Source organism: Protobothrops mucrosquamatus, unplaced genomic scaffold, assembly GCF_001527695.2.
Source record: "Protobothrops mucrosquamatus isolate PMUCROS unplaced genomic scaffold, P.Mucros_1.0 scaffold223, whole genome shotgun sequence".
NCBI classification, from domain to species: domain Eukaryota; kingdom Metazoa; phylum Chordata; class Lepidosauria; order Squamata; family Viperidae; genus Protobothrops; species Protobothrops mucrosquamatus.
In genome coordinates this window covers 602,787-624,580 of record NW_015386575.1, presented here as the reverse complement: position 1 = coordinate 624,580, position 21,794 = coordinate 602,787, and the positions used below count along the sequence as shown (strand labels likewise).

The 21,794-nt window shown below is 33.1% G+C and overlaps 1 protein-coding gene across 1 annotated transcript in view; it reads left to right on the top strand.

Annotated features, from left to right (window-relative positions):
* Nucleotides 1-21,794, top strand: part of TMPRSS15 (transmembrane serine protease 15) — a 56,376-nt gene that overhangs the window by 31,770 nt on the left and 2,812 nt on the right. Inside the window, exons 13-22 of the mRNA XM_029283770.1 lie at nt 1,374-1,463; nt 3,208-3,333; nt 4,508-4,648; nt 5,638-5,748; nt 9,054-9,186; nt 10,552-10,647; nt 13,929-13,978; nt 15,459-15,633; nt 19,686-19,867; nt 20,093-20,203. Coding sequence (XP_029139603.1) covers nt 1,374-1,463; nt 3,208-3,333; nt 4,508-4,648; nt 5,638-5,748; nt 9,054-9,186; nt 10,552-10,647; nt 13,929-13,978; nt 15,459-15,633; nt 19,686-19,867; nt 20,093-20,203 — 1,215 coding nt within the window. The remainder of the gene's footprint in view (nt 1-1,373; nt 1,464-3,207; nt 3,334-4,507; nt 4,649-5,637; nt 5,749-9,053; nt 9,187-10,551; nt 10,648-13,928; nt 13,979-15,458; nt 15,634-19,685; nt 19,868-20,092; nt 20,204-21,794) is intronic.

Sequence of the window (21,794 nt, the reverse complement as noted above, 5' to 3'; positions counted from 1 at the left end):
TCGCTCGGTGCCAAATCTGGGCTATGGGGATGATCAAAAACATCCCAGCGGAACTGCTTCAAAAATTCTTGGGTTCATCTAGTGGTGTGCGGATGAGCATTATCGTGAACTAACACCACACTGGAACTGGTGTCATAGAAAATCCCGCCAAATGTGAAGGTGCCAAAGGAGTACTGCTAGTGAAGTTCATGGAGCGTGGTTCAACCATCAATTCAGAAATCTACTGTGAAATGTTATGAAAACTCAGATGAGCCATCCATAGCAAGCGTTAGGGCATGCTGACTTCCGGTGTGGTGCTGGTGCACGATAATGCTTGTGTGCATACCACTAGATGCACCCAAGAACTTTTGAAACAGTTGCGTTGGGATGTTTTTGATCATCCCCTCAGATTTGACACCGAGCAACTACTACTAAGTAATTTCAAACCTTGTAAGACATTATGACAAGTGCTCAATTTGAATGCCAATTATGTCAAAAAATAATGTAATGTTGTAGTTTTCTAATGTGTATAATAAAAGTTCTGTATCTGCGAGTGTCTGTCATTGATAACCAAATGGAGGTTTATTTCCGAATTGCCCTCATATGTACAAAATTATATAAGGCTAGGAATATACAATATATATATATATTGTATATATATATTAAGAGAAAGGATATACATAAGGATATGGTGGGCAACTGGTCCTTAACTGGCATGATGATCCCTAGAGGCCATCATGACAAGAATTTAGCAACCCACATTAGTATAATAATAACTCAAATAGTATTTTAAAAAATCTGCATCTGACTGTCCTTTATTGTAGCAATATCTTATTCATACTTTCCTTCCAGAGTCCCAAGAAATAACAAATAGGGCAATTGGCAAGAATAATTGATCTGTCACAATAAAATTATATAAAAGACAAAAAGATACTATAAGGACATGCAGGCTCACAAAAGGGACCTTTATATATTGGTCACATAAAAGAATTTTCATACAACTACAAAATATATGTAATAGTATAGATCATTTTTAATATAAACTACATATGCAGACTATCTTACACCAACAAGCTGATCTGGTGATTCACCACCTCCTCAAACAGAATTTATATATTGTTGAATTTGGAAATATTTAACAGCAAATCAGGACATGAGTATATACATTTTCCAATACTTCTAGGTGAAATGATACATAAGTCCTGTCACCCATATTAGAAACATTCAAAAGATGAGATAAGGCCATCCAAAGTATATATGTAGATATAGAGATGAGGATTTGGGTTAAATCATTGCTTCTTAATTTTTAATTCAATAAACAATTGACCTATGCAGTTCTTTAGCTATCCAAAAATCAATGGTTTGCCATCTCTGATCTACTTTATTTCTTCTAGCTGATTGTGGAGGTCCATATGATTTGTGGGAACCAAACACTACATTTACTTCAATGAACTACCCAAACAACTATCCCAGTAAAGTGTCTTGTAAGTAACATGTCTTCAAAACTTTAGACAAGTTTGTTTAAAATATGGCATATGCTATATGGCCATAAATAGAATTAATGAAGATCATATTGAGGTTCATCAGAAGCTTTTGACTTCAGCAATAAATTTTAAATAAAGCTTTTTTTAAAAAGAGAGAGAGAGAGAGATTATACTTTTCTATGATCTTTTAAGGGAGCACATGTTACTGTAAAAATTGTAAGAAAAAACTCATTATGTCATTTTTTTTAATCTGGTAGTTGTTATAGCAGCTAGAGCCTAAGAAAGCAAACATTGAACAAAGCTAGATCCCCATTCTCATCTAACTAAGCTTCAATAATACAGGCAGCTCATCATATCCACGAACATATGGTAAATGGATATGTTCTTTTTATCCACACATCTGGCATTAAAATGGAGTCAAAGTGATTCAATGGTCTAGCTCCAGGAAAGAGGCAATTTGACTAGAAAGAGAGAATTTTACAAAATTGTAGATTCCCCTTTTCCTAGGCAGTCCACCCAATTACCCATTCCTATGGCAATCACAATCCACAGTTTTGTTAGACTCTATATTAAGCCTCCTCTGACCTAATCTCAGTAGGAGCAACAATCCCACCCTATACCATGCAACCCAATGGAATCCCACTCCTGTTTACTTCATTCTAACATGCAAACATGTTAGAATAACCACTGGTCAATCTCTGTTGGACAACCCTTCTATAAAGCTTTACCGCTACTAGGATCTTAGGTACATCAGACTTCCTTTGTTCTACTCCAGGATATACAATCTTACTTCACTTAGTGTCTCTTTCTCCTTTTTAAAATTTGTCAGTTAGAATTATACATACAATAGAAGTATAAAAAATGAAAGGAAAAAGAAAAATCTTTTCTTTCAGAAATAAAGTCTATATATGGCTTCCAGTCTTTTTTAAAAGTCTTTATTCACTTCACTTACTGTTTCTGGTACAGTGGGAAATTTCTTACTCCATTTTTTATCATAACACAGCTACAACTATTCCAAAGCAATGGGCAGAAAAACAACCTGTGTCATCTCTCATGCATCACCTGCCTCCAATCTTGATCCCTTGATTATCCGACTGCTCACCAAAATCACATCATTCTGCATCTTTTCCTATCAAGCATTAAAAATAATATTTAAAAAAAATCAAAACACCATTTCCAGTCACCCTCCACTGAATTTGATCAAAACTTGTAGAATATATTAATAATATATTAATAAAAATTAATTTAATTTTTTTAGAATATATTAAAGAAGTCTGATTTGAATAAACACAGCATTAGTGAGAAATAATAGTAGTAGTAACATAATAATGGTGATAATAACAACATCTTTGGCTAGTTGTGGCCATTGTGCCTCAGATGAACTTGGAATCCCATAATATATTTTTAAGGTGCAAATGCTAAGAAGAATCTCAACTAATTCACTGCACAACCATCCAATCAATGGTTAAATGGTTAAATAATTCAGGTTATCTTCCTGAAATTGCCTTTTTAAATACTATGTTCTCTATCTTACCCATAAGGCTATGTCATATTGAGAATTATTAACAGAAGTATTAAATTGTTGTAATACTATTATACTTTGGGTTATTGGAAGTGTTTTAATATATTATATTAATTAAAAAAATGATGATGACTAACTATGCAACCTGCTTCTTTTTGGAAACTATTAACAAATTAGTATTTTTGATATCCTTTTATATCCTTTTTAAATTTCATAATCTAGGTGTATGGTATTTGAATGCAGAAAAAGGAAAAAACATTCAACTTCATTTCCAGTATTTTAATTTAGAGGATATTTATGATGTTGTAGAAGTCAGAGACGGTAGAGGAGCTGAGTCTTTATTTTTAGGCAAGTATATAAAATATATCAATATGTATGAAAAAATTATACTGAATTAGAATACTTCTCTAATTATGCTGTACTTTTAAAAAGAGTATACAGTGAAAGATATATAGTATACAGTATTTTTAACAATTCCAGAAATCTGTAAATCCCATGAGTTGAATGTGACAATATCATTTTCATTCATAAAAATGTTCATAACAATAGTATTGTAGATAAATTGTGATATACTTTCATACATATAATTAAACTTTCATGTTGATTGATATAATTTAAATAAAGTTAACAAAGCTGCAGTATTGGGAAAACTAAGAAGATTCTGGTGTGGATATTTTCTTTCTCATCTATTGTTGCATCATTGTGTCATTTGCCATATGATATGGCAAAAACTCTTGCCATATCAGAGAGAACTCTCATAGAATCAGTCTTTCTGATATATTACACAAACTGGATCCAGTCCGGATAAATTTCCCAGCCCAAATTATTAAGCAAGTACATATTTATATTCAATATCATATATCAGTGATGGCGAACCTTTTAGAGACCAAGTGCCCAAACTGCAACCCAAAACCCACTTATGCATCATCGGGTGCCGGGTGGGTGTGGCCCATTGGCTGGGTGTGGCCCATTGGGGGGTGACCCATGGGGGGTGGCCCATTGGGTGGGCATGGCTGCAGTGATAACAGCAGACTGGGTGGGACTAAAAAGTTCAATCAATCAATTCCAACTTTGCAAGATCTTTTTTTTTTCCCCGAGAAGTTGAAATTGACTGATTGATTGAACTTTTTTTTTTTTTTTGCACACGGCAGTGGAGGCCTAAAGCGAAAAGGTTTTATAAAACCCAGCTGAAGGCCTAGGACTGGGGCGACAGCGTGCGTGCCCACAGAGAGGGCTCTGAGTGCCGCCTCTGGTACCCGTGCCATAGGTTCGCCACCACTCTCATATATGGATAAAGAACATTTAAGGTTTAGCATTTATCAAAATATTTAAAGATTGAATCAGTGTTGGTTGATTCATTTGTTTTTCCTAGATTAAACTTAGAAGATCATCCATGTTAATATGGATGAAAAAAGTAGAAGACCTTTTTCAGTCCTATACTTGTTTTATTTTCTATCATTCTAATATGTAATAAAATTATATTAGTCTTTGGAGTAATGATATACTTTTCCTTGCTATGTAGCTGTATATACTGGAAAATCACCATTGCCAGATATATTCTCTACAACTCACCAAATGACTGTGCTCTTCATTACGGACAAATCTGTAACCAGAAAAGGATTTGTAGCCAATTTTACTACAGGTTACCATCTTGGCATGCCAGGTGAGTTTCCTATATACCACATACCACACAAAAACATAGGAAACAGAGAATAGAGAGAAAAAAATATTGATCAGTTCCAACAGCTTCTCTTTGATTCACTCTTGTTTTACTTTATATGTTATATACCTGCAGTCCAGGCCAATGGTAAATTTTCACCTGCAGTATAATTGTGATTACTTATTGATTAATTGGTTGCTTTTACTGCATTGATATACCTTCCTAATCAAAACATGTTTCTATAAATTAAAAAGAGAAAGCAGAAAACAATATACCAAACATTTTAAAGCAACTATGTACAAGATAAACTTACTAAAAACCATAAAAAATGAAGCCCACTGTTATTTTATGGCGTAGGATGATTTGCAACAAGGAAGCAGTAAATTAATAATTTCCTTTTTGGCTGTAGTTCCCATTAAATTCCTTCCAGCATGATACATCCTGTGCAATAGCTGTGGAACAGTTCTTCAATTGAGCATACTGCATTGTACAATTGAGACAGTTATGGTTTTTCAGTAAATCATGATTAAATGAAGCATGGCTTAAAGCAGTGTGAGAACCCTGCCTATCTTTACTTCATAAATATGCTTTTCTAATTCCAAAATTTCTTGAACATAGCTTTTCAGAGACAAACAGCATAGGGGGACAGTTCAAGCAAATTTCTGGCTACTTTTCTTCACTACAAATTATGTGCAAGGAAGAAGAACAGAAATAGTTAATTTTGGGGTTATCATTGGCTCAAGTATCATTGACCTTTAGAATAGTCCCTATAAAAAGATTCTTTATTAATTGCAGTTCATATTTATTCTCAGTGTTCAGTTCTTGAAATTATCTGGCTGCCGTGTATCAGGAGTAATGTATAAGATAGATGACACATTATACCCTATACATGAGATATGAGAAATGTGCTCTGTATTATAAAATTCATTAAAACCACTGATTTATTCACTAATTTTTATGGACCACCGTATGTATGTCTTCTTCATTAACAGCTCCATGTGGACTGAATTATTTTCAGTGTGGAAGTGGAGAATGTATACCCCAGGCTCAGAATTGTGACCAATTCCAGCACTGTAAAGATAATTCTGATGAAGCAGATTGTGGTAAATATTTATAAACAAAACAATTTCTAATCCCAAATTCAGGGAAGGTAACTATTTTCAAAGTGATAAGCACGCTTCACAAGTCCGCTGTATAGAAAGGTAAAATCCCAAATGTATCCTGAGCTCTGATTGTAAAAGAGGAAAAGAAGTGTTTTTTTGTTTGAATGAATGGTGAAGCTTTGAATAAGAGAGTAAGAATATAAAAAAGAAAAAGAAAAAACCATACATTCTAGCAACCACATGCTGGAAAACTCCTATTCTAAAATGGGCAGGAAAGCTAAGTACATTTTTGAGGAGTTACAGATCCCTTTTAGAGAAGGGACATAGTCTTTTTGAAAAAAGGCTACCCAACCAACAGTTTTCTTTTACCTGCTTTTGTACCCGTCCTTTTCTAATAAAGGAGAATATTTGTAGCTCATGGTTGAAATGAGGGGTCCTTCGTGCTCTCTGAGCTTGGTTGTTTTCTTGCAGATGTTTCATTGCCCAAAAGAATAGAATAGAATAGAATAGAATAGAATAGAATAGAATAGAATAGAATAGAATAGAATAGAATAGAATAGAATAGAATAGAATAGAATAGAATAGAATGGAATGGAATGGAATGGAATGGAACGGAATGGAACAGAATGGAACGGAATGGGAGAATAGAATAGAATAGAATAGAATAGAATAGAATAGAATAGAATAGAATAGAATAGAATGGAATGGAATGGAATGGAATGGAATGGAATGGAATTGAATGGAACGGAACGGAACGGAACGGAACAGAATGGAATAATAGAATAGAATAGAATAGAATAGAATAGAATAGAATAGAATAGAATGGAATGGAATGGAATAGAATGGAATGGAATGGAACGGAACGGAATAACAGAACAGAACAGAACAGAACAGAACAGAATAGAATAGAATAGAATAGAATAGAATAGAATAGAATAGAATAGAATAAACTTTATTTGGCCAAGTATGATTAGACACAGGAGGAATTTGTGTCCGGTGCAGAAGCTCTCAATGTACATGTAAAGTAACAGAATAATAATAATAATAATAATAATAATAATAATAATAATAATAATAATAATAATAATAATAATAATAATAATAATAATAATAATAATAATAATAATATATACGAATAAAACGGGGTAGTAGAGAAGATGAAAAGGATAATAATACCACAGCCATACAACATGGGTAAATATATTTATACATAAAACAATACTATGAGGATTAGGTGTTCAGAAGAGTGATTGCACAAGGCAAAAAACTGTCCCTGTGCCTAGTAGTTTTGGCATGCAGTGCCCTATAGCAGTGTCCTGTGGGGAGGAATTGAAACAGTTTATGTCCAAGATGTGCAATAACTGTGCAATATACAAGTCTTCTATGAAGACAGGTTAGTTGCAATTGATTTTTCTGAAGTTCTAACTATCCATTCAAGTCTCTACCTGTCCTGTCTAGTTGCTGTACCAAACCAGACAGTTATAAGTACAAATGTCAGACTCAATAATTCCTGTGTAGAACTGTATCAACAGCTCCTAGGGCAGACTGAACTTTCTGAATTGATGCAGGAAGAACATTCTGTGTTGTGCCTTTTTAATGATGGTTGTAATGTTAGGTGTCCATTTCAAATCCTGGGAGATTACAGAACCCCAGAACTTGAATTATATAACATCAGCAGCACTGAGGAACTCTCTCCTTTTCTATGCAGTGAAAATAGAAAGTACTAGTAAGTGAGTATGTCAAACTAATATTCTGTATACACACACACACACACAAATATATATATATATATATGTGTGTGTGTGTGTGTGTGTGTGTGTTCAGTACACCCCAAAAAACCCCATCCTTAATCTTCTTTTCAAGGAAATTTAGGACCAAATATAAGCCCAGTAAAATTGTTTGACAGGAGCATAAAACAGATGTGATGAGCCACATTTCAACTGTTTCACAACACAGATGCAGGTTACTTTGACAACAATGACAGCTGTTGTCACAGCACCATCTGTGGAGGTAGTTATTTGCAAAATTAAATGTTCTGTACATAGTTCTGTTTTACATAAACTAAAATAATAGATTCTGCACAATGTTTTACATGCAGATTCAATGATAAAATGATGCTGAGGGCTGGTAAAAAAAAGTGATAGCAGTAACAGTTAATTGTCTGTGAGAGCTGTCAATGTTTGTGCAGTTACAGTAGATGCTTACATTTGTAGACATAGTTCTTTGTCTCACATTGGATAAATCTTAATTGTTAGTACAAAAATCTTAAGACATTCCTTGTCAGGTATCTTATCTTCACTTGTCATTTTGTCTCCTCCTATGTTTGTTGAAGAGGGAGAAAACTTTATTGTTGCTTTTCATAAGAGATTCTTAATCAAAGCACACCAAGCATACGATGTTTAAAAACTGGGAACATTTTGCAGTATGTGGAGTAAATTTTCCATTCAGATCCAATAGAGTTATGGTTGGATAGCAGTATTTGTAACATTCAGACCCAAGTTAAAGATATAACCCTCATTTAAACACGGTCATATGTCTAATCAGGCCAGATTTTCAAAATGTTCCTTATTGGTCCCTATCAGCAGTGCAGATTTTGTGAAAATCTGCACGTTACTTAATGCAATTTCTGCCTATCCCAAAGGTGCTTTTTCAGGAGGCAACTGAACTTTCTTGTTTTTCTTTGAAGATGTTTGCTTCTGATCCAAGAAGCTTCTTCAGCTCTTCAAGAGCTGAAAAAGCAGATTTGGGATAACTATGATCTGGATTACTGAGAGTCTCCATAAATTTCTGCCTATATACTATCTGTCACCATAAGAACATCTAGAGCAATGCTTCTCAACTTCATGCTAACTGGGAAATTCTAGAAGTTGAAGTCCATACATTTTAAAGTTGCTAAGGTTGAGAATGCTAATCTATAGTACTAAAGACTTCTTCCAAGATGTTTATGTAAGTGTTTCTATGTATACTATATTAGGTGTCCATCATCCAAAGGTCCATGCATCCTCAATTAATAAATACACTGTTTAGATGGATCCCAAATAATGTAAGAACAACTATGGAACTATCAGCACTAAACACATCAATGTGACACAGGAAAATGGTGTATGCTTTTTTTTAAAAAAATGTTCATTTCAAAATCTAGTTTTATTACAGTATTTGATTTGGATGTGGAAAGGAAAAACAGGAAGATGTTCAAATCATACCTTTTCATATCTGCTAAATTTGAACTTGAGCACATGCAGTTTGCGATGAATAAAAATAATCCTTAATCTGTGTTATAATATTAAAACTTATTTTTATGATAGTGCACTTGATCAATGGTTCTCTCAGCTCCAATGGGTTAGTTCAATACAAAATTGAGACGCAATGGTATACAGCCTGTGCTAATGAGTGGACAGAAGCATCATCAACCACTATCTGCAATCTGTTAAAACTAGGGTAAATAAAGTTTTTCATTATATTTTTCTTTCAGAGCTAATTCTTCCACTAATACTTTATATGACAGATATAATACTGGTTTGGAAGAAAGATCAAGTATAAATCTATACCTCTAATGTTCTGTATAATGTACCTAGCTTTCCCAGTGGCATTTCCAGAAGCAGAAACTTTCTTCAAGGACTAAGGCATGTCTGCTTAATGCCAATTTGATTACACTTTAGTCAGGAAAAATAATGATTTGGGCTGTTTACCAGCACATGCTGAATGTTATTATTATTGTAGTATAAGGTATATTAAATTATGCATTTAGTTGTGCTTTTATGTTACTCTTTTAATATTAAATCTGTAAGTGCCATTCCCTGGCAATATAGATTTTATAAAATAAGTGGATAAACTTCCAGAAGATTTATTATACATAATTTACCTGTCAAATCCAGAATAGCTTTGAAAACTTGGAAATTTCCCTTTTTCTACTATTTAAAGGATCTCTTTTAAAAATAAGAACAGCAACAATAATGCTGGCAATAATATTTTTAAGAACAAACACATTCACCAAAAAAAACCCTGTAGAAAATAAGATAATGAAAAAGAAGGAAGCCAATAGCTTCCAAATACAGGTTTATTAGCCATTTGTATTTTCGTAGTTGCTTTATCTGCTTTATCCCATCAATTTTTAATGACTTCTATTAAATTTATTTCAACATTCAGTATAGAATTTGGTCTATATTTTCATTTCCTCAATATGCAACAATAAAACATGAAATTCCATATGTAGTATTATAACATATATTATACTTAATTACAGTGGTAAATGAAGTCCTAAATTATATCAATTCTCTCCCTATAGCTTTCTCCCCTATCACCATACCAGCATTGTTATATTGGAACCAAGCTTACAGATTATGTTTACATTCATTTCTGAGCACATATACAGATTTATTATTATGCAGAATTCTTAATCACATGTAAATGGCTACATGTAAATCGCTACAATAATTCCATGTCTAGATCAGACATGTGGATTCACAAATGCAAGTTCTTAACTTGGTATATGGGGAACAATATCAACAAATGACTAATTCTATTTTGGCCATCAGTTTGGGAAGTTTGTAGCCCAAGTCCAAAGTAGGTTCCAAACTGTAGTAAATGCCAAGTTTATCTTTATGATTCCTTGTGTAAGTAGAAGTATTGGCATATTTTGATTGCTCAGTTTCTTCATAAGAATAATCATTTCCAAATATGCTAAAGAAATATGTCTAAGAAGTAATTTCTTTATCTTATTAAACCACAAAAACATAGCACAATGATTTCAATTTTTTTATCATAAGTAAAAGGATATATTTTAAGCAATGTTTTTCCTTACAGGACTGGGAACAAGTCAACTCCTGTCTTGTATACCGGGGCAGGTCCATTTGTAGAAGTTAAAAAAGCAGCTAACAACAGCTTCATGCTAAAACCAAGGTAAGGCTTTATAAATGACAGTTAAAAATGACGAAGTAAGTATAAGTAAATCACTGAAAATGTGTTTAAGTGGGAATTTCTCTTTTTTTCCTTTTTCTTTTTTTACTACTTAATTCTGTCATTATTTATGAGTTAAAAATTGTCAAAAGATATGGAGATTTCTCTATAAACTAACAAACATTTACAGAATATTACTTGTAAATTCAGTTTCATTGTCAAGGGAGTGATAATAGTTAATATTAACAACTTTGGTGAATTGTAAGACTATAATTATTAGTCAACAATATTATCTTGAAGAGAATCCAGTTAGAACTCACGTCTATGATACCTATACCGTTGTTATACTTTAGACAAACGGTAAAGGGAAAAAGACGTTTCCGAAAAGATATGTCTATACCCACTTCTCCATCTAAACACCAACCCTTGGATTTCCTAACAATCACTGTGTCATGTGTCTGATTAATGAAACACTTAAAAGGACTTTCAGGCATATTTTCTCCTAAAAGCATTTATTAAGGTTACAGAGACGTCAGTACAACATGGTGGAAATGCTTAGGTCTGCTTCTCTTCCGTTACGCATATACATTCCAAGCATTTCCCACTCCCTTATTGTAGGGTCATGGTTCACATCTTCCAATCAACTTGGAAGATGTGATTTACTTCCGGTTTCTTTCTCCCGGCTATCCTTATGCTCCTCCCTCTTTCCCAGTTGCTGGTTTAACTATATAAATACCAGACAGTTCTGCACATTGTCAAAGCAAGAATATACAGTATTTGCAGCGTTGACACACTGTCAGAGTAGATCCTGCTTAGATTTTTTCAGATCAGCCAAATCAATTATGTGTTGCCATCTAACCTGACATATGAAGAGTTGGCAACTTTAAGATTTCTATTAAGCAAGGGGTTGGATTAAAGATCTCCAAAGTCCCTTCCAATTCTACTGTTCTATGTTCTATGTTGTGTTAATTTAGTATTTGGGATACAGTATATATATAGGAGTATACTTTTTAACTGTTATTTTATTTAAGCAATGGTGATAGGGCATATTTTAAAACAATTTCATCAAAAAAAACTTTGCATATATTTTCTGTTTTCAACTTTCCCTCCAATATAAAGTTTTTGAAAGAAAAAAATGGAGGGAGAGACACTTGAGAAGTGGGTAGCACTTGATTGGAGAAGGCATTTCAGTCAAGTACATTTCTTACAAACAACAGAACTGCCAATTCATTTCATTCCCATAGAGAAAAATTATTTTAATAAGCCCAGCCATTGAATGAAAATATGTTACAGATTGAGTTTATGTCTCTATATGCACCTTTATTTTGTTTTTGTTCTCTTAGCCATTCCAGAAATCTAATAGAAACTAGAAATTTAGTTTTATAATCAATTTGGTAAAATAAAATTTCTAAAGCTAGGCATATTTATTGGTATTGAACAGTTTAAAGTGAATTAAAAGCACCTAAGACTTGAAGATTGGATAGTGGCATGTAATAACTTAATATGTAAACCATAAAGAAATAAACAGAGTTAATATTTACTTGTAATAAAAGTAGCACAAATTATTGTTAGTCTCATTTGTGCTTGAATTAAGCAATCCATTATATACATCAAGAATTCATTTTTGCATCAGTATTATTTCAATTATTGTATTTATAAGGATGTATTTATTTAAAAATATTATATATTGTTTACAATCAAAATTGAAAACTATAATAAAACAACAATCATTAATATAAAACATGTTACATTAAAATGGGTGGATGTGGGGGGAAAAGTATTATTTGCACAGGACAACAGTAGGTCTTAAGTGCCTAAATAGTATAATGGTAGGTGACCCTAAAATGTGGGAGATTATTCCAAAGTGCAGGTTCCATCATCAAAAAATTCTCTATGGGATCACAACTCACAGCCCTGCAATAGGAGTCATTGCTTAATCATAGTAATAATGCATATATAATAATAGAAGGCTGTATAGAACATATCCTGTCATTAAAGTTTTATATGCTAAAAATAAACAAATGAATTTGATTCAATGTCTAATTGAAGTTAATCTATGGTGTCTTAGGAAGTGGTTGTAGATGACTAATTATGACCGGGATCAAAAGCTAAGAAGTACTAACCCAAATAGTATGCCAGAACATGAGGCTAGATTAAAAAGTAAAAAAAAAACCTTCTCAAGATAATGGCAAACCATTTTGAGTTGTAATCATAAAATTATACAATTATGAACATCAAATCACCTATGCAACTCAGAGACTTGATCTGTGTTGTTTTTTTTTATCCATGGAACACAAGGATATAGTGCAGATCTCTGAGGTATTAACAAACAGAGCTTGTGTAGTTCTTTTAAAAAACATTATTTAAGCAATTGAATCTCAGAAATGCTGGAGTCAATCTGATCCAAAGATTATGTATTTCTTTTCAAGTCATATTTTCTTAATCGTTTCCATGCTTCTTTATCCCAACAAGCTTTGGAACATCGCATTTACTAAAATTGAGTTGAAGTCCACACATCTTAAAGTTGCTGTGGTTGAGAAATCCTGATCTAGATGGCTAAAGATTTATTTCTCTGGATTACCTAAATCAGAGATATCCAAGCTTGGCAACTTTAGAACTTGTGGATTTCCACGCTGACTGGGGAATTATGGGAGCTCACAATCTCTGTAAGCTTTCAAATGTCTTAGATTAGAATCTTTCATTAGTCAAGTCCAATCTTTCATTGGACTTCCAGCCAGCATGGAAGTCCACAAGTCCTAAAATTGCCAAGGCTGGACACCCCTGATCTAAATGCTTCTGATTGATTTTTCTACTGGCATCTGTGGAGAGGCAAAGAGCAATGCATGCCATGACATCATAGCACAATTCATGAGGTTTATATTATTTTGTCAATTGTCATACCATCATCATGCAGTTGTGCATATGTTAGCATTTTGACATCATTGTTTGCTACTGATAACCATTTTCTCACTCATCAAGCTGATTTTTAAAAACTGATCATAGAAACAAACATGTAAAGTGATAGATTATTATCAGCCAGAAAATTCTACAATGTATCCTTTCTTAGGATTAATTATTATAGAGAACTATATTGGAAATGATTGGCTTTTTAAAAAAAATAGTCATTCATAATCATAGAGAAGTCAAATTATATTTTAGATTATTTGCAGAGCTTTACAAATTGTATTATTGATAAATGGAATATTGCCTTTGATAAAAAAAATACACATTCTTTATGTTTGGACTTTATTATCTGATTTGTGTTAAATATGCTTTCTTTCTAGGGTAAAGTGTTTGAATAATTTGGTGATTCATTTGCAATGCAGTGGTAAATGTAAGTTTATGAAAAATGAAAAAAATCAACATAAAAGAGTAACTATTTGTTTTTCCCAATACATTACATTTTCTGTTTACATTGTGTTATTTTTAGAATCTTTTTTTATTCAGAATTTATGTTTTTGAGAATATAGTATTGTGGCACTATTTTACCCCACCACTTTATGTATTTCTAAATGTATTAATATGATAAAAATGTAGGTAGCATTTAGTGTCGGAAGAAGGTGAGAGGAAGAAACAGATTTTGTTGCATATTTTCATGCTGCTGTTATAATAGCCTGCCACTGCTCAACTAGACAAAAATCCAGATCTATTTAATAGAGCAAAAGAAAACTTTACTGCAACTTTTCATTGTTGCTAAACTGTACAACTATTTATTTCATTTTAGAATATTTTGAACTTGATTAATATTTCTTTGATGTTTTTGACTTTAGTTTTAAATCATTTCAGAATAAACAATATTGATATTGTTTATCTTACACAGCTCTTTATTTCATTGTTTCATAAGAATGGTTTAAATGTGAAGTTATTGAACTATGTAAAACAAGAGAGGACAAAAATTGCTGTAGTGTTGACTATACAATGAAAGTCAGGATATCTGTAAATTCCCTCAAAAAAGTTTCACCTTACTATGATAATTTTCACTTTTTCTAATACCTTGAATTTCTTAAGCAATACCTTTTCTATTAGTGAATAGGAATTGCAATAACAACAGAAACAATTTATAACAAAAATATTATTTACCCAGTAATAGTTTTCACAGAAAATAATACATGGTCAACTAAATATATCATCTTAAAATAATTCCAAAAGTTAAGTGATAGTATTGAGTTATGAGAAGACTTCAATGTTAAAGCTTAACTGTCATAAATATTTACCAAAAATGGTACTGTGAGCATTATATCTATCCATATAGGTATGGGCTTAAATATATTTTAACACATGGCGATCTCCATATATTTCTATACTGACCTTAGAAAAAGTTTTATATACAAATACTCCTTGACTTATGACCACAACTGAGCCCAAAATTTATATTGCTAAGTGAGACATTTGTTAAGTGAATTTTGCCCCATTTTACAACCTTTCTTGCCATAATTGTTAAGTGAATCACTGCAGTTGTTAAGTTAGCAACATGGTTGTTAAGTGAATTTGGACTCCCTGTTGACTTTACTTGTCAGAAGGTTACAAAATTACATGATTACATTACTGCAATTGTCATAAATATGAGTCACTTGCCAAATGTCCAAATTTTGATCACATGACCATGGGAATGCTGTAGCGCGGCGGTCATAAGTGTGAAAAACGGTCTTAAGTCACTTTTTTAGTGTCGTTGGTCACTAAATGAACTGTTGTAAGTCAAGGACTGTCTGTATTCAAGAAAATATTCAAAACTCTATTACAGTGTAGGCAAAAATAGCATATCTGATTATTCCTCAGAATGCAGACTTTTCACTTTTTATTTTCCTTACTCATAGCTTGTGGAAAAAAAATGATTACCCAGAAATCTAGACCAAGAATTGTTGGTGGTTCTGATGCTCAAGAAGGTGCTTGGCCTTGGATAGTTTCACTATATTTCAATTACAGGCCAACTTGTGGAGCTTCTCTTATCAACAATGAATGGCTACTCTCAGCTGCACATTGTGTATATGGGTAACTATTTCCAGAATTCAACAGTTCTTATGTTCCATATCTTCATGTGTTCTTAATTTTTTTTGTATGTCACAATGTATATGACCTTTCATGAAGAGTTAAAAGATCAAGTAGAGACAAGGTACATATAGCCCTTGCATCTCTAATAATATAAGGACAGTATCATATCTGATATTATAATAGAGAGACGCACAGGAAGGGGAATGCACAGGAATCATATTCAATCTTGTTATATCAGTCAATTCAGTGTAGAGTTCACTTGAATTACTACTACTATTATTAATAAATATACCACCATATATTTTCCCAAAATGTACAACATGAATAAAAAATGCCTTTCATAAAAAAGATTTTACCTTAAAAGTGCTTAAGAAAGGCATCAGAACGATGGATAATAGTTATTCAATAAAATCCATTATTATCATATCTGGGCTGCAAAAATATGGAGCACTATGAAAAAACAGCCAAGATTTGGATTATTATATATTTCTTTGCTGTCATGTGATAGTAGTACTGATTTTTACAAACTAGATGAGGTACCACTACATGAAAAGAAGTATCTGCACCAGTCCTTTCTTTAAATACTGTAATTATTCTTGTTCACATTTCAGATTGAGCTAATGGTCTTATTTGCTTGTATATAATTATCAGATTCTTATAACAGTAATCAAATAATCATAATAGATTTTTATCCTGCCTTTATAGGCAACTCAAGGTGATGAACATACCTAATGTTCCTTCCTCCTCCTCCTATTTTTCCCTCAATAACAACAGTCCTATGTGATAATCAGTTCTGGTACATGCAAGTATGTGGAATTAATAGAATATTTAACATTTATAACAAGAGATCTAGATTAGAACAGTTTCATGGAACTTCTTATTTATCTTCACTTTTTAATATTTGTCATAGGAGACTATGAAGTATGGGAAATGTCTGAGGGGAATGTAATGAACTCTTATTCTGGAAGAAGAAGTAGCTTCTTGTAAATACTTGGCAGATTAGATGATAGATGGATGGATGGATGGATGGATGGATGGATGGATGGATGGATGGATGGATGGATGGATGGATGGATGGATGGATGGATAGATAGATAGATAGATAGATAGATAGATAGATAGATAGATAGATAGATAGATAGATAGATAGATAGATAGATAGATAGATAGATAGATAGATAGATAGATAGATAGATAGATAGATNTACTTGCATTCCTGTTCTCTAAAGGGGCGGTCCTAGGGTTTGATGAGGGCGTGGCCAGGTTTGAGTTCCGCCACCTTTTCTCCGAGAAAAAAAGCCCTGGATAGATAGATAGATAGATAGATAGATAGATAGATAGATAGATAGATAGATAGATAGATAGATAGATAGATAGATAGATAGATAGATAGATAGATAGATAGATGATAGATAGATAGATAGATAGATAGATAGATAGATAGATAGATAGATAGATAGATAGATAGATAGATAGATAGATAGATAGATAGAGTGCTTTTTTGAAAGAAAGAAAAAAGGTGCCGGAACTCTGTTCTGGGCGTTCTATGACAATATATACATATTAAAGAATGCATCTTAGAGATATAAGAAATATTACTCCTAATGCTTTTAAAACATTAATTGGGAGTTGGCTGGAAATTTTTCCGGGCTCATCAGCAATGTTCATATTATGCATTGCAGAAGCTGTCTGCAGCATATTAAAATGTGAACTTTTTCTCCTAATGTAACTAATATATTCAAAGCATTTCATTACTAAAAATGGAATCCAAGGGTGGTAATTCTTCAATTACTTTCAACCTTACATCTCATTAGTTACAACACAGTTATAAGTACATCAAGAATGATTTAACACTATACTAGCCTAAGTGTTCCATTTTAAATATAATCATTTGTATTCCTCTGAAGTGTTGCCAATGTGTGATTAAAGAGTGTCTTTTAGGAAATGCATCTTAACCATTCATATGAAACAAACCTAAGTAAATATGAATAATAAATTGTTCATATTTAGTCTCATACTCAAACTTGCGCTAACATTTTCTATGATGCTTGTATGATTCTATATCATAATCTAAGCTGTTCCTGTCCTAACAAAGGCTATTAGTTCCTCTCTTTTCAGTGCTAACTTGTTGCATATGTATCAGATTTCTGCACTGTTTCAGCTACATCACTGCTGGCATATCATTGCTCAATAATAAGACACATTTTTCATAATCAAACAGCTCATCTTATTCTTCTCTTATGCTTACTCACCACATTGTGAGACATTATCTCCCTAAGGATGCAATGTAATATAAATGAACATGAAGAAATAAACTTGGAAACAATTTTCAAATATATGATGCCTATGCCCACAAATTAATGTGGGTTCTTTAATGCAGGGCTTTTCAACCAGTGGTACGGGTACCACCCGTGGTACATTGGCACCTGGCAGGTGGTACGCGACCATCCAAGAAAAGTGGTAGAGGGGGAGGGGAATGAGCTGAACCGGTGGCAGCACCGCACAAGCCTGAGCGAGAGATGGCTGGAGCTGCAGGACTGTCAGGGCTCAGCGGAAGCACCAGGATCAGCACCAAGCTCCAGCTGGAGCTCGGGGCTGATCCTAGTGCTTCTGCTAAGCCCAGAAGAAGCGCCAATCATCTGGAATGTTGCAGCATCTCCAGGGTCTGGTGATTTACATTCAGATGCTTGGCAACTGATTCATATTTATGACGGTCACAGTGTCTCAGGGTCTTATGAAGTGACCAAAACCTGCTGCAACCACCCAGCAGACGGGGGGGAATAAAAACCAAACACCCCCCACCCCACTCCCACTGCCAATCCTCAACAGAAATGCTCACAACAATGAAAACCTCAGACAGGAGGAAGAACGCGGCTGGGCAGGCAGGCAAGTGTCTTGCTCGGCTGTGCCTTGGAGGGCACTTTTTTCAGTGCCATTGTAACTTCGAACAGTCACTAAGCGAACTGTTGTAAGTTGAGGACTGCCTGTACTTCATCACTTTTTTCCTTTTTGGGGGGGTATCAAGTTTTTGACACCTTGCTAGACGACTGGTGGTACTCGGATGTTGCCATATCCTAAAAGTGGTACAATTAGTGATAAGGTTGAAAAGCCCTGCTTTAATGTATATTTTGTTAAATTCTACAGTGTATTACAAACATTATAGATTTTGTTAAAAAAAATATGAGTCCCTTATTAAATGTGGTAAATATTTTGATTTCACAGCAAGTAGTATCATCTAAGAAACATTGGCTAATTTGAGAAATTGTTCAGATCTAATTAATAGATGGAGAAGAGATCCTTAAAAAATTGCAGCTACACTGAGACATTAAAAAAATCATGGACTTCCATACTGCTGATAGGAAACATAGATGGACATGACAATAAAACGTTTTGGAACGAAGCTTGACTTGAAGGAGTCTGACTTAATAATGCTGGTAGCATATCTAAGCAATTTCACATATAATTTGAGTTTTGCCTATTTTAAAACTTCTTAAAAGGAATAGGTGAAATGGATAAAGTTCAATATTGATAAACTGTAGTTCTTAATATTGAGTCAGCATACATCTATTTTAATATAATGCATATTATATCCCTATGATCAGTATATATTGTCTTAAATATATTATGCTAGTGACATATAAGATAGATGAAAGAAAATAGAATATTGCTACTATTGGACTGTCACACGGTTGAAAGGAGAAATTCATTCATTCATTTTATGAGAACTGATCAAAAATAATTTCTAATTTTAAGTCTTTTACAAAAACTTACTCTCTAGTTGCCATAATTTTGGGAACATTAGATATAAGGCAGTAATGAGTAATTTGACAACCCTTAAAAGTTTGGTCTCCAGCATAAATGACCGATGCAAAGAGATTGTGGAACATCTAGAGATTTGGTATAAGTCTATCCTGATTCCCAGTGGTACTGAAATCAGTAAAAGTTGTGTTTGAATATATAGTGTTAATATGGTTCAAATGTTAAACTATTCAAAAATTGCACTTCACAAGCTATTTCAAACTATTATTAAAGCATGTGTTATTTTGACTTAGGAGAAATTTAAAACCATCTGAGTGGAAAGCAGTTCTTGGCCTGCATACGAATCTCAATCTATCATATCCTCAAACAGTGAGCCGAGAGATTGATCAGATTATCATCAATCCTCACTATAATAAGCGAACAAAAGATAGTGACATTGCTTTGATGCATCTCCAATTTAGAGTGAATTACACAGGTAAAATGATTTTCTGCTGCAGCTTTGCCTTTGTGTTATTAACAGATTAGGATCTAAATCTAAAAAATATTTTAAAAATTACAGTATAATTTCCAATAATCATCATAATAAAAGTGGTAATCCTGCAAAATTTCTTTGGGGTTTATTTTTCAGCAAAACAATTTATGCAATGTTATCATCAAAGACTGGAGAGTGCAGGTATAATTGTTTATTTCTTTCGTACAGATTATATTCAGCCCATTTGCTTCCCAGAAAAAAATAAACAATTTTTGCCAGGAACTAAATGCTCTATTGCTGGCTGGGGAAAAACCACACCGGAAGGTATGTCACTGTACTGTTAAATCATGAAGGTACTCTCTATTTCATCATTTTATTATATTTTCCTGATGCAATCACTATAACTTGGAGTATAAAAACATTTCTCTTTCAGATGTATCAACTGTCATAATATTAGAGTACATTTTATGAAACAGATCTATTGAAGCTTTGTCTTAATTTTCCATCCAAAGTAATGGTTGGGAAAACGTACATAAGTGTTTCTTTTTTTCAAAAACAAATTTGGATTTGTTTTTTTTAAATGTTGCACAGAGTATCACAGTAAAAGGACAAAAGGAAAACCATTGAAATTGTTGACCTCTCACATAATTAAATGATAAACTAATTATAAAGAGGTAAAAGATTCCCACACAAAAGCAGTTTTTTATGATTAAACAGAAAATGAAGATAAGTAGGATTAAAACAAATTACTATAGAAAATTCATTTATTTTAATAAAGGCATCTTGAATAACCAGATATTAAGTGACCTACATAAAGAATACATATTATTGACAATAAATTAGATTTAGACTAGAAATACATTTCAAATAATGGAAGCCACCACAGAGAAGTCCTTATTCATTATTCATAATTGCAATTCATACCACACATAGCCAAGGAACATGGAACATGGCCTCAAATTATGAAAGTAATTTCAGGAAACATAGAAACATGTAAAAAGGCAATCCTTGGTACCCCCAAGTGGCTTTAAATTTAGCAAAAAAAATGACAAAGAATGCAGCTAAACATAGTGCAATGCCTTAAAATAGTTGTTTTTCAGTTATGCACAGATCTTCCCTATAGCATATTCCTTGGCCACCTAGTAGAATTTGCAGAATAACACATATATTTATTTTGCAGTTGCAAAGCACTGAAACTTTTCTAAATTGGGATCAATGAACTCAAACTACAGCATAATATGAAAAATACACATAATGTCACTTCAGTCCCAAGCCATCAAGCTGACCATGCACAATAAATGTCATTTGCAGAACAATATTGAAAAGTACTAATACATAAGGTTAGAACAAGCATCATGCAGCACTTTTGAGACTAGATTTATTATGGCATAAATGGTAATGGACTAGAGCCTACCTCATTAAAGGAATACAGTGATGCACGAAATGTTGTGCTCCGTTGTTACTACACACATGGGTGCAGAGAATAAAAATTATAGACAATGTATCTATGCCATAATCAATCTGTTCACTTTAAGGATGCCACAACCGCCAGCTATTCTATTCTTCCAGCTGGAGCGTACTTATGTCAGAAACACTGGATGCTAGAGCTTTTCTATTAAAAAAGCAGAAGTGGGAACAGATACTTAGTTCTCCTTTTTATTTGTATTGTATTAATATGATTCTCTGTAATTATAAATTCAAAGGTCAACCCTGTAAGTCAGGATAGAATGTCACACCACCTAATCAAGCACTTTTTTTAGAACTAATAACTTTTTGATCTTGAAAAGCAAAAATAGATAAGTGAGAGGGAGGAGCAGTTGCTGGAACAAGTTGAAAGACAGAAAACTCTGTAGGAGCTTCTTATCTGTGCCATTCTGTGAACTTTCATTAATCTGCTCCTATAATCCACTATGGATTTTGTTTACATCTG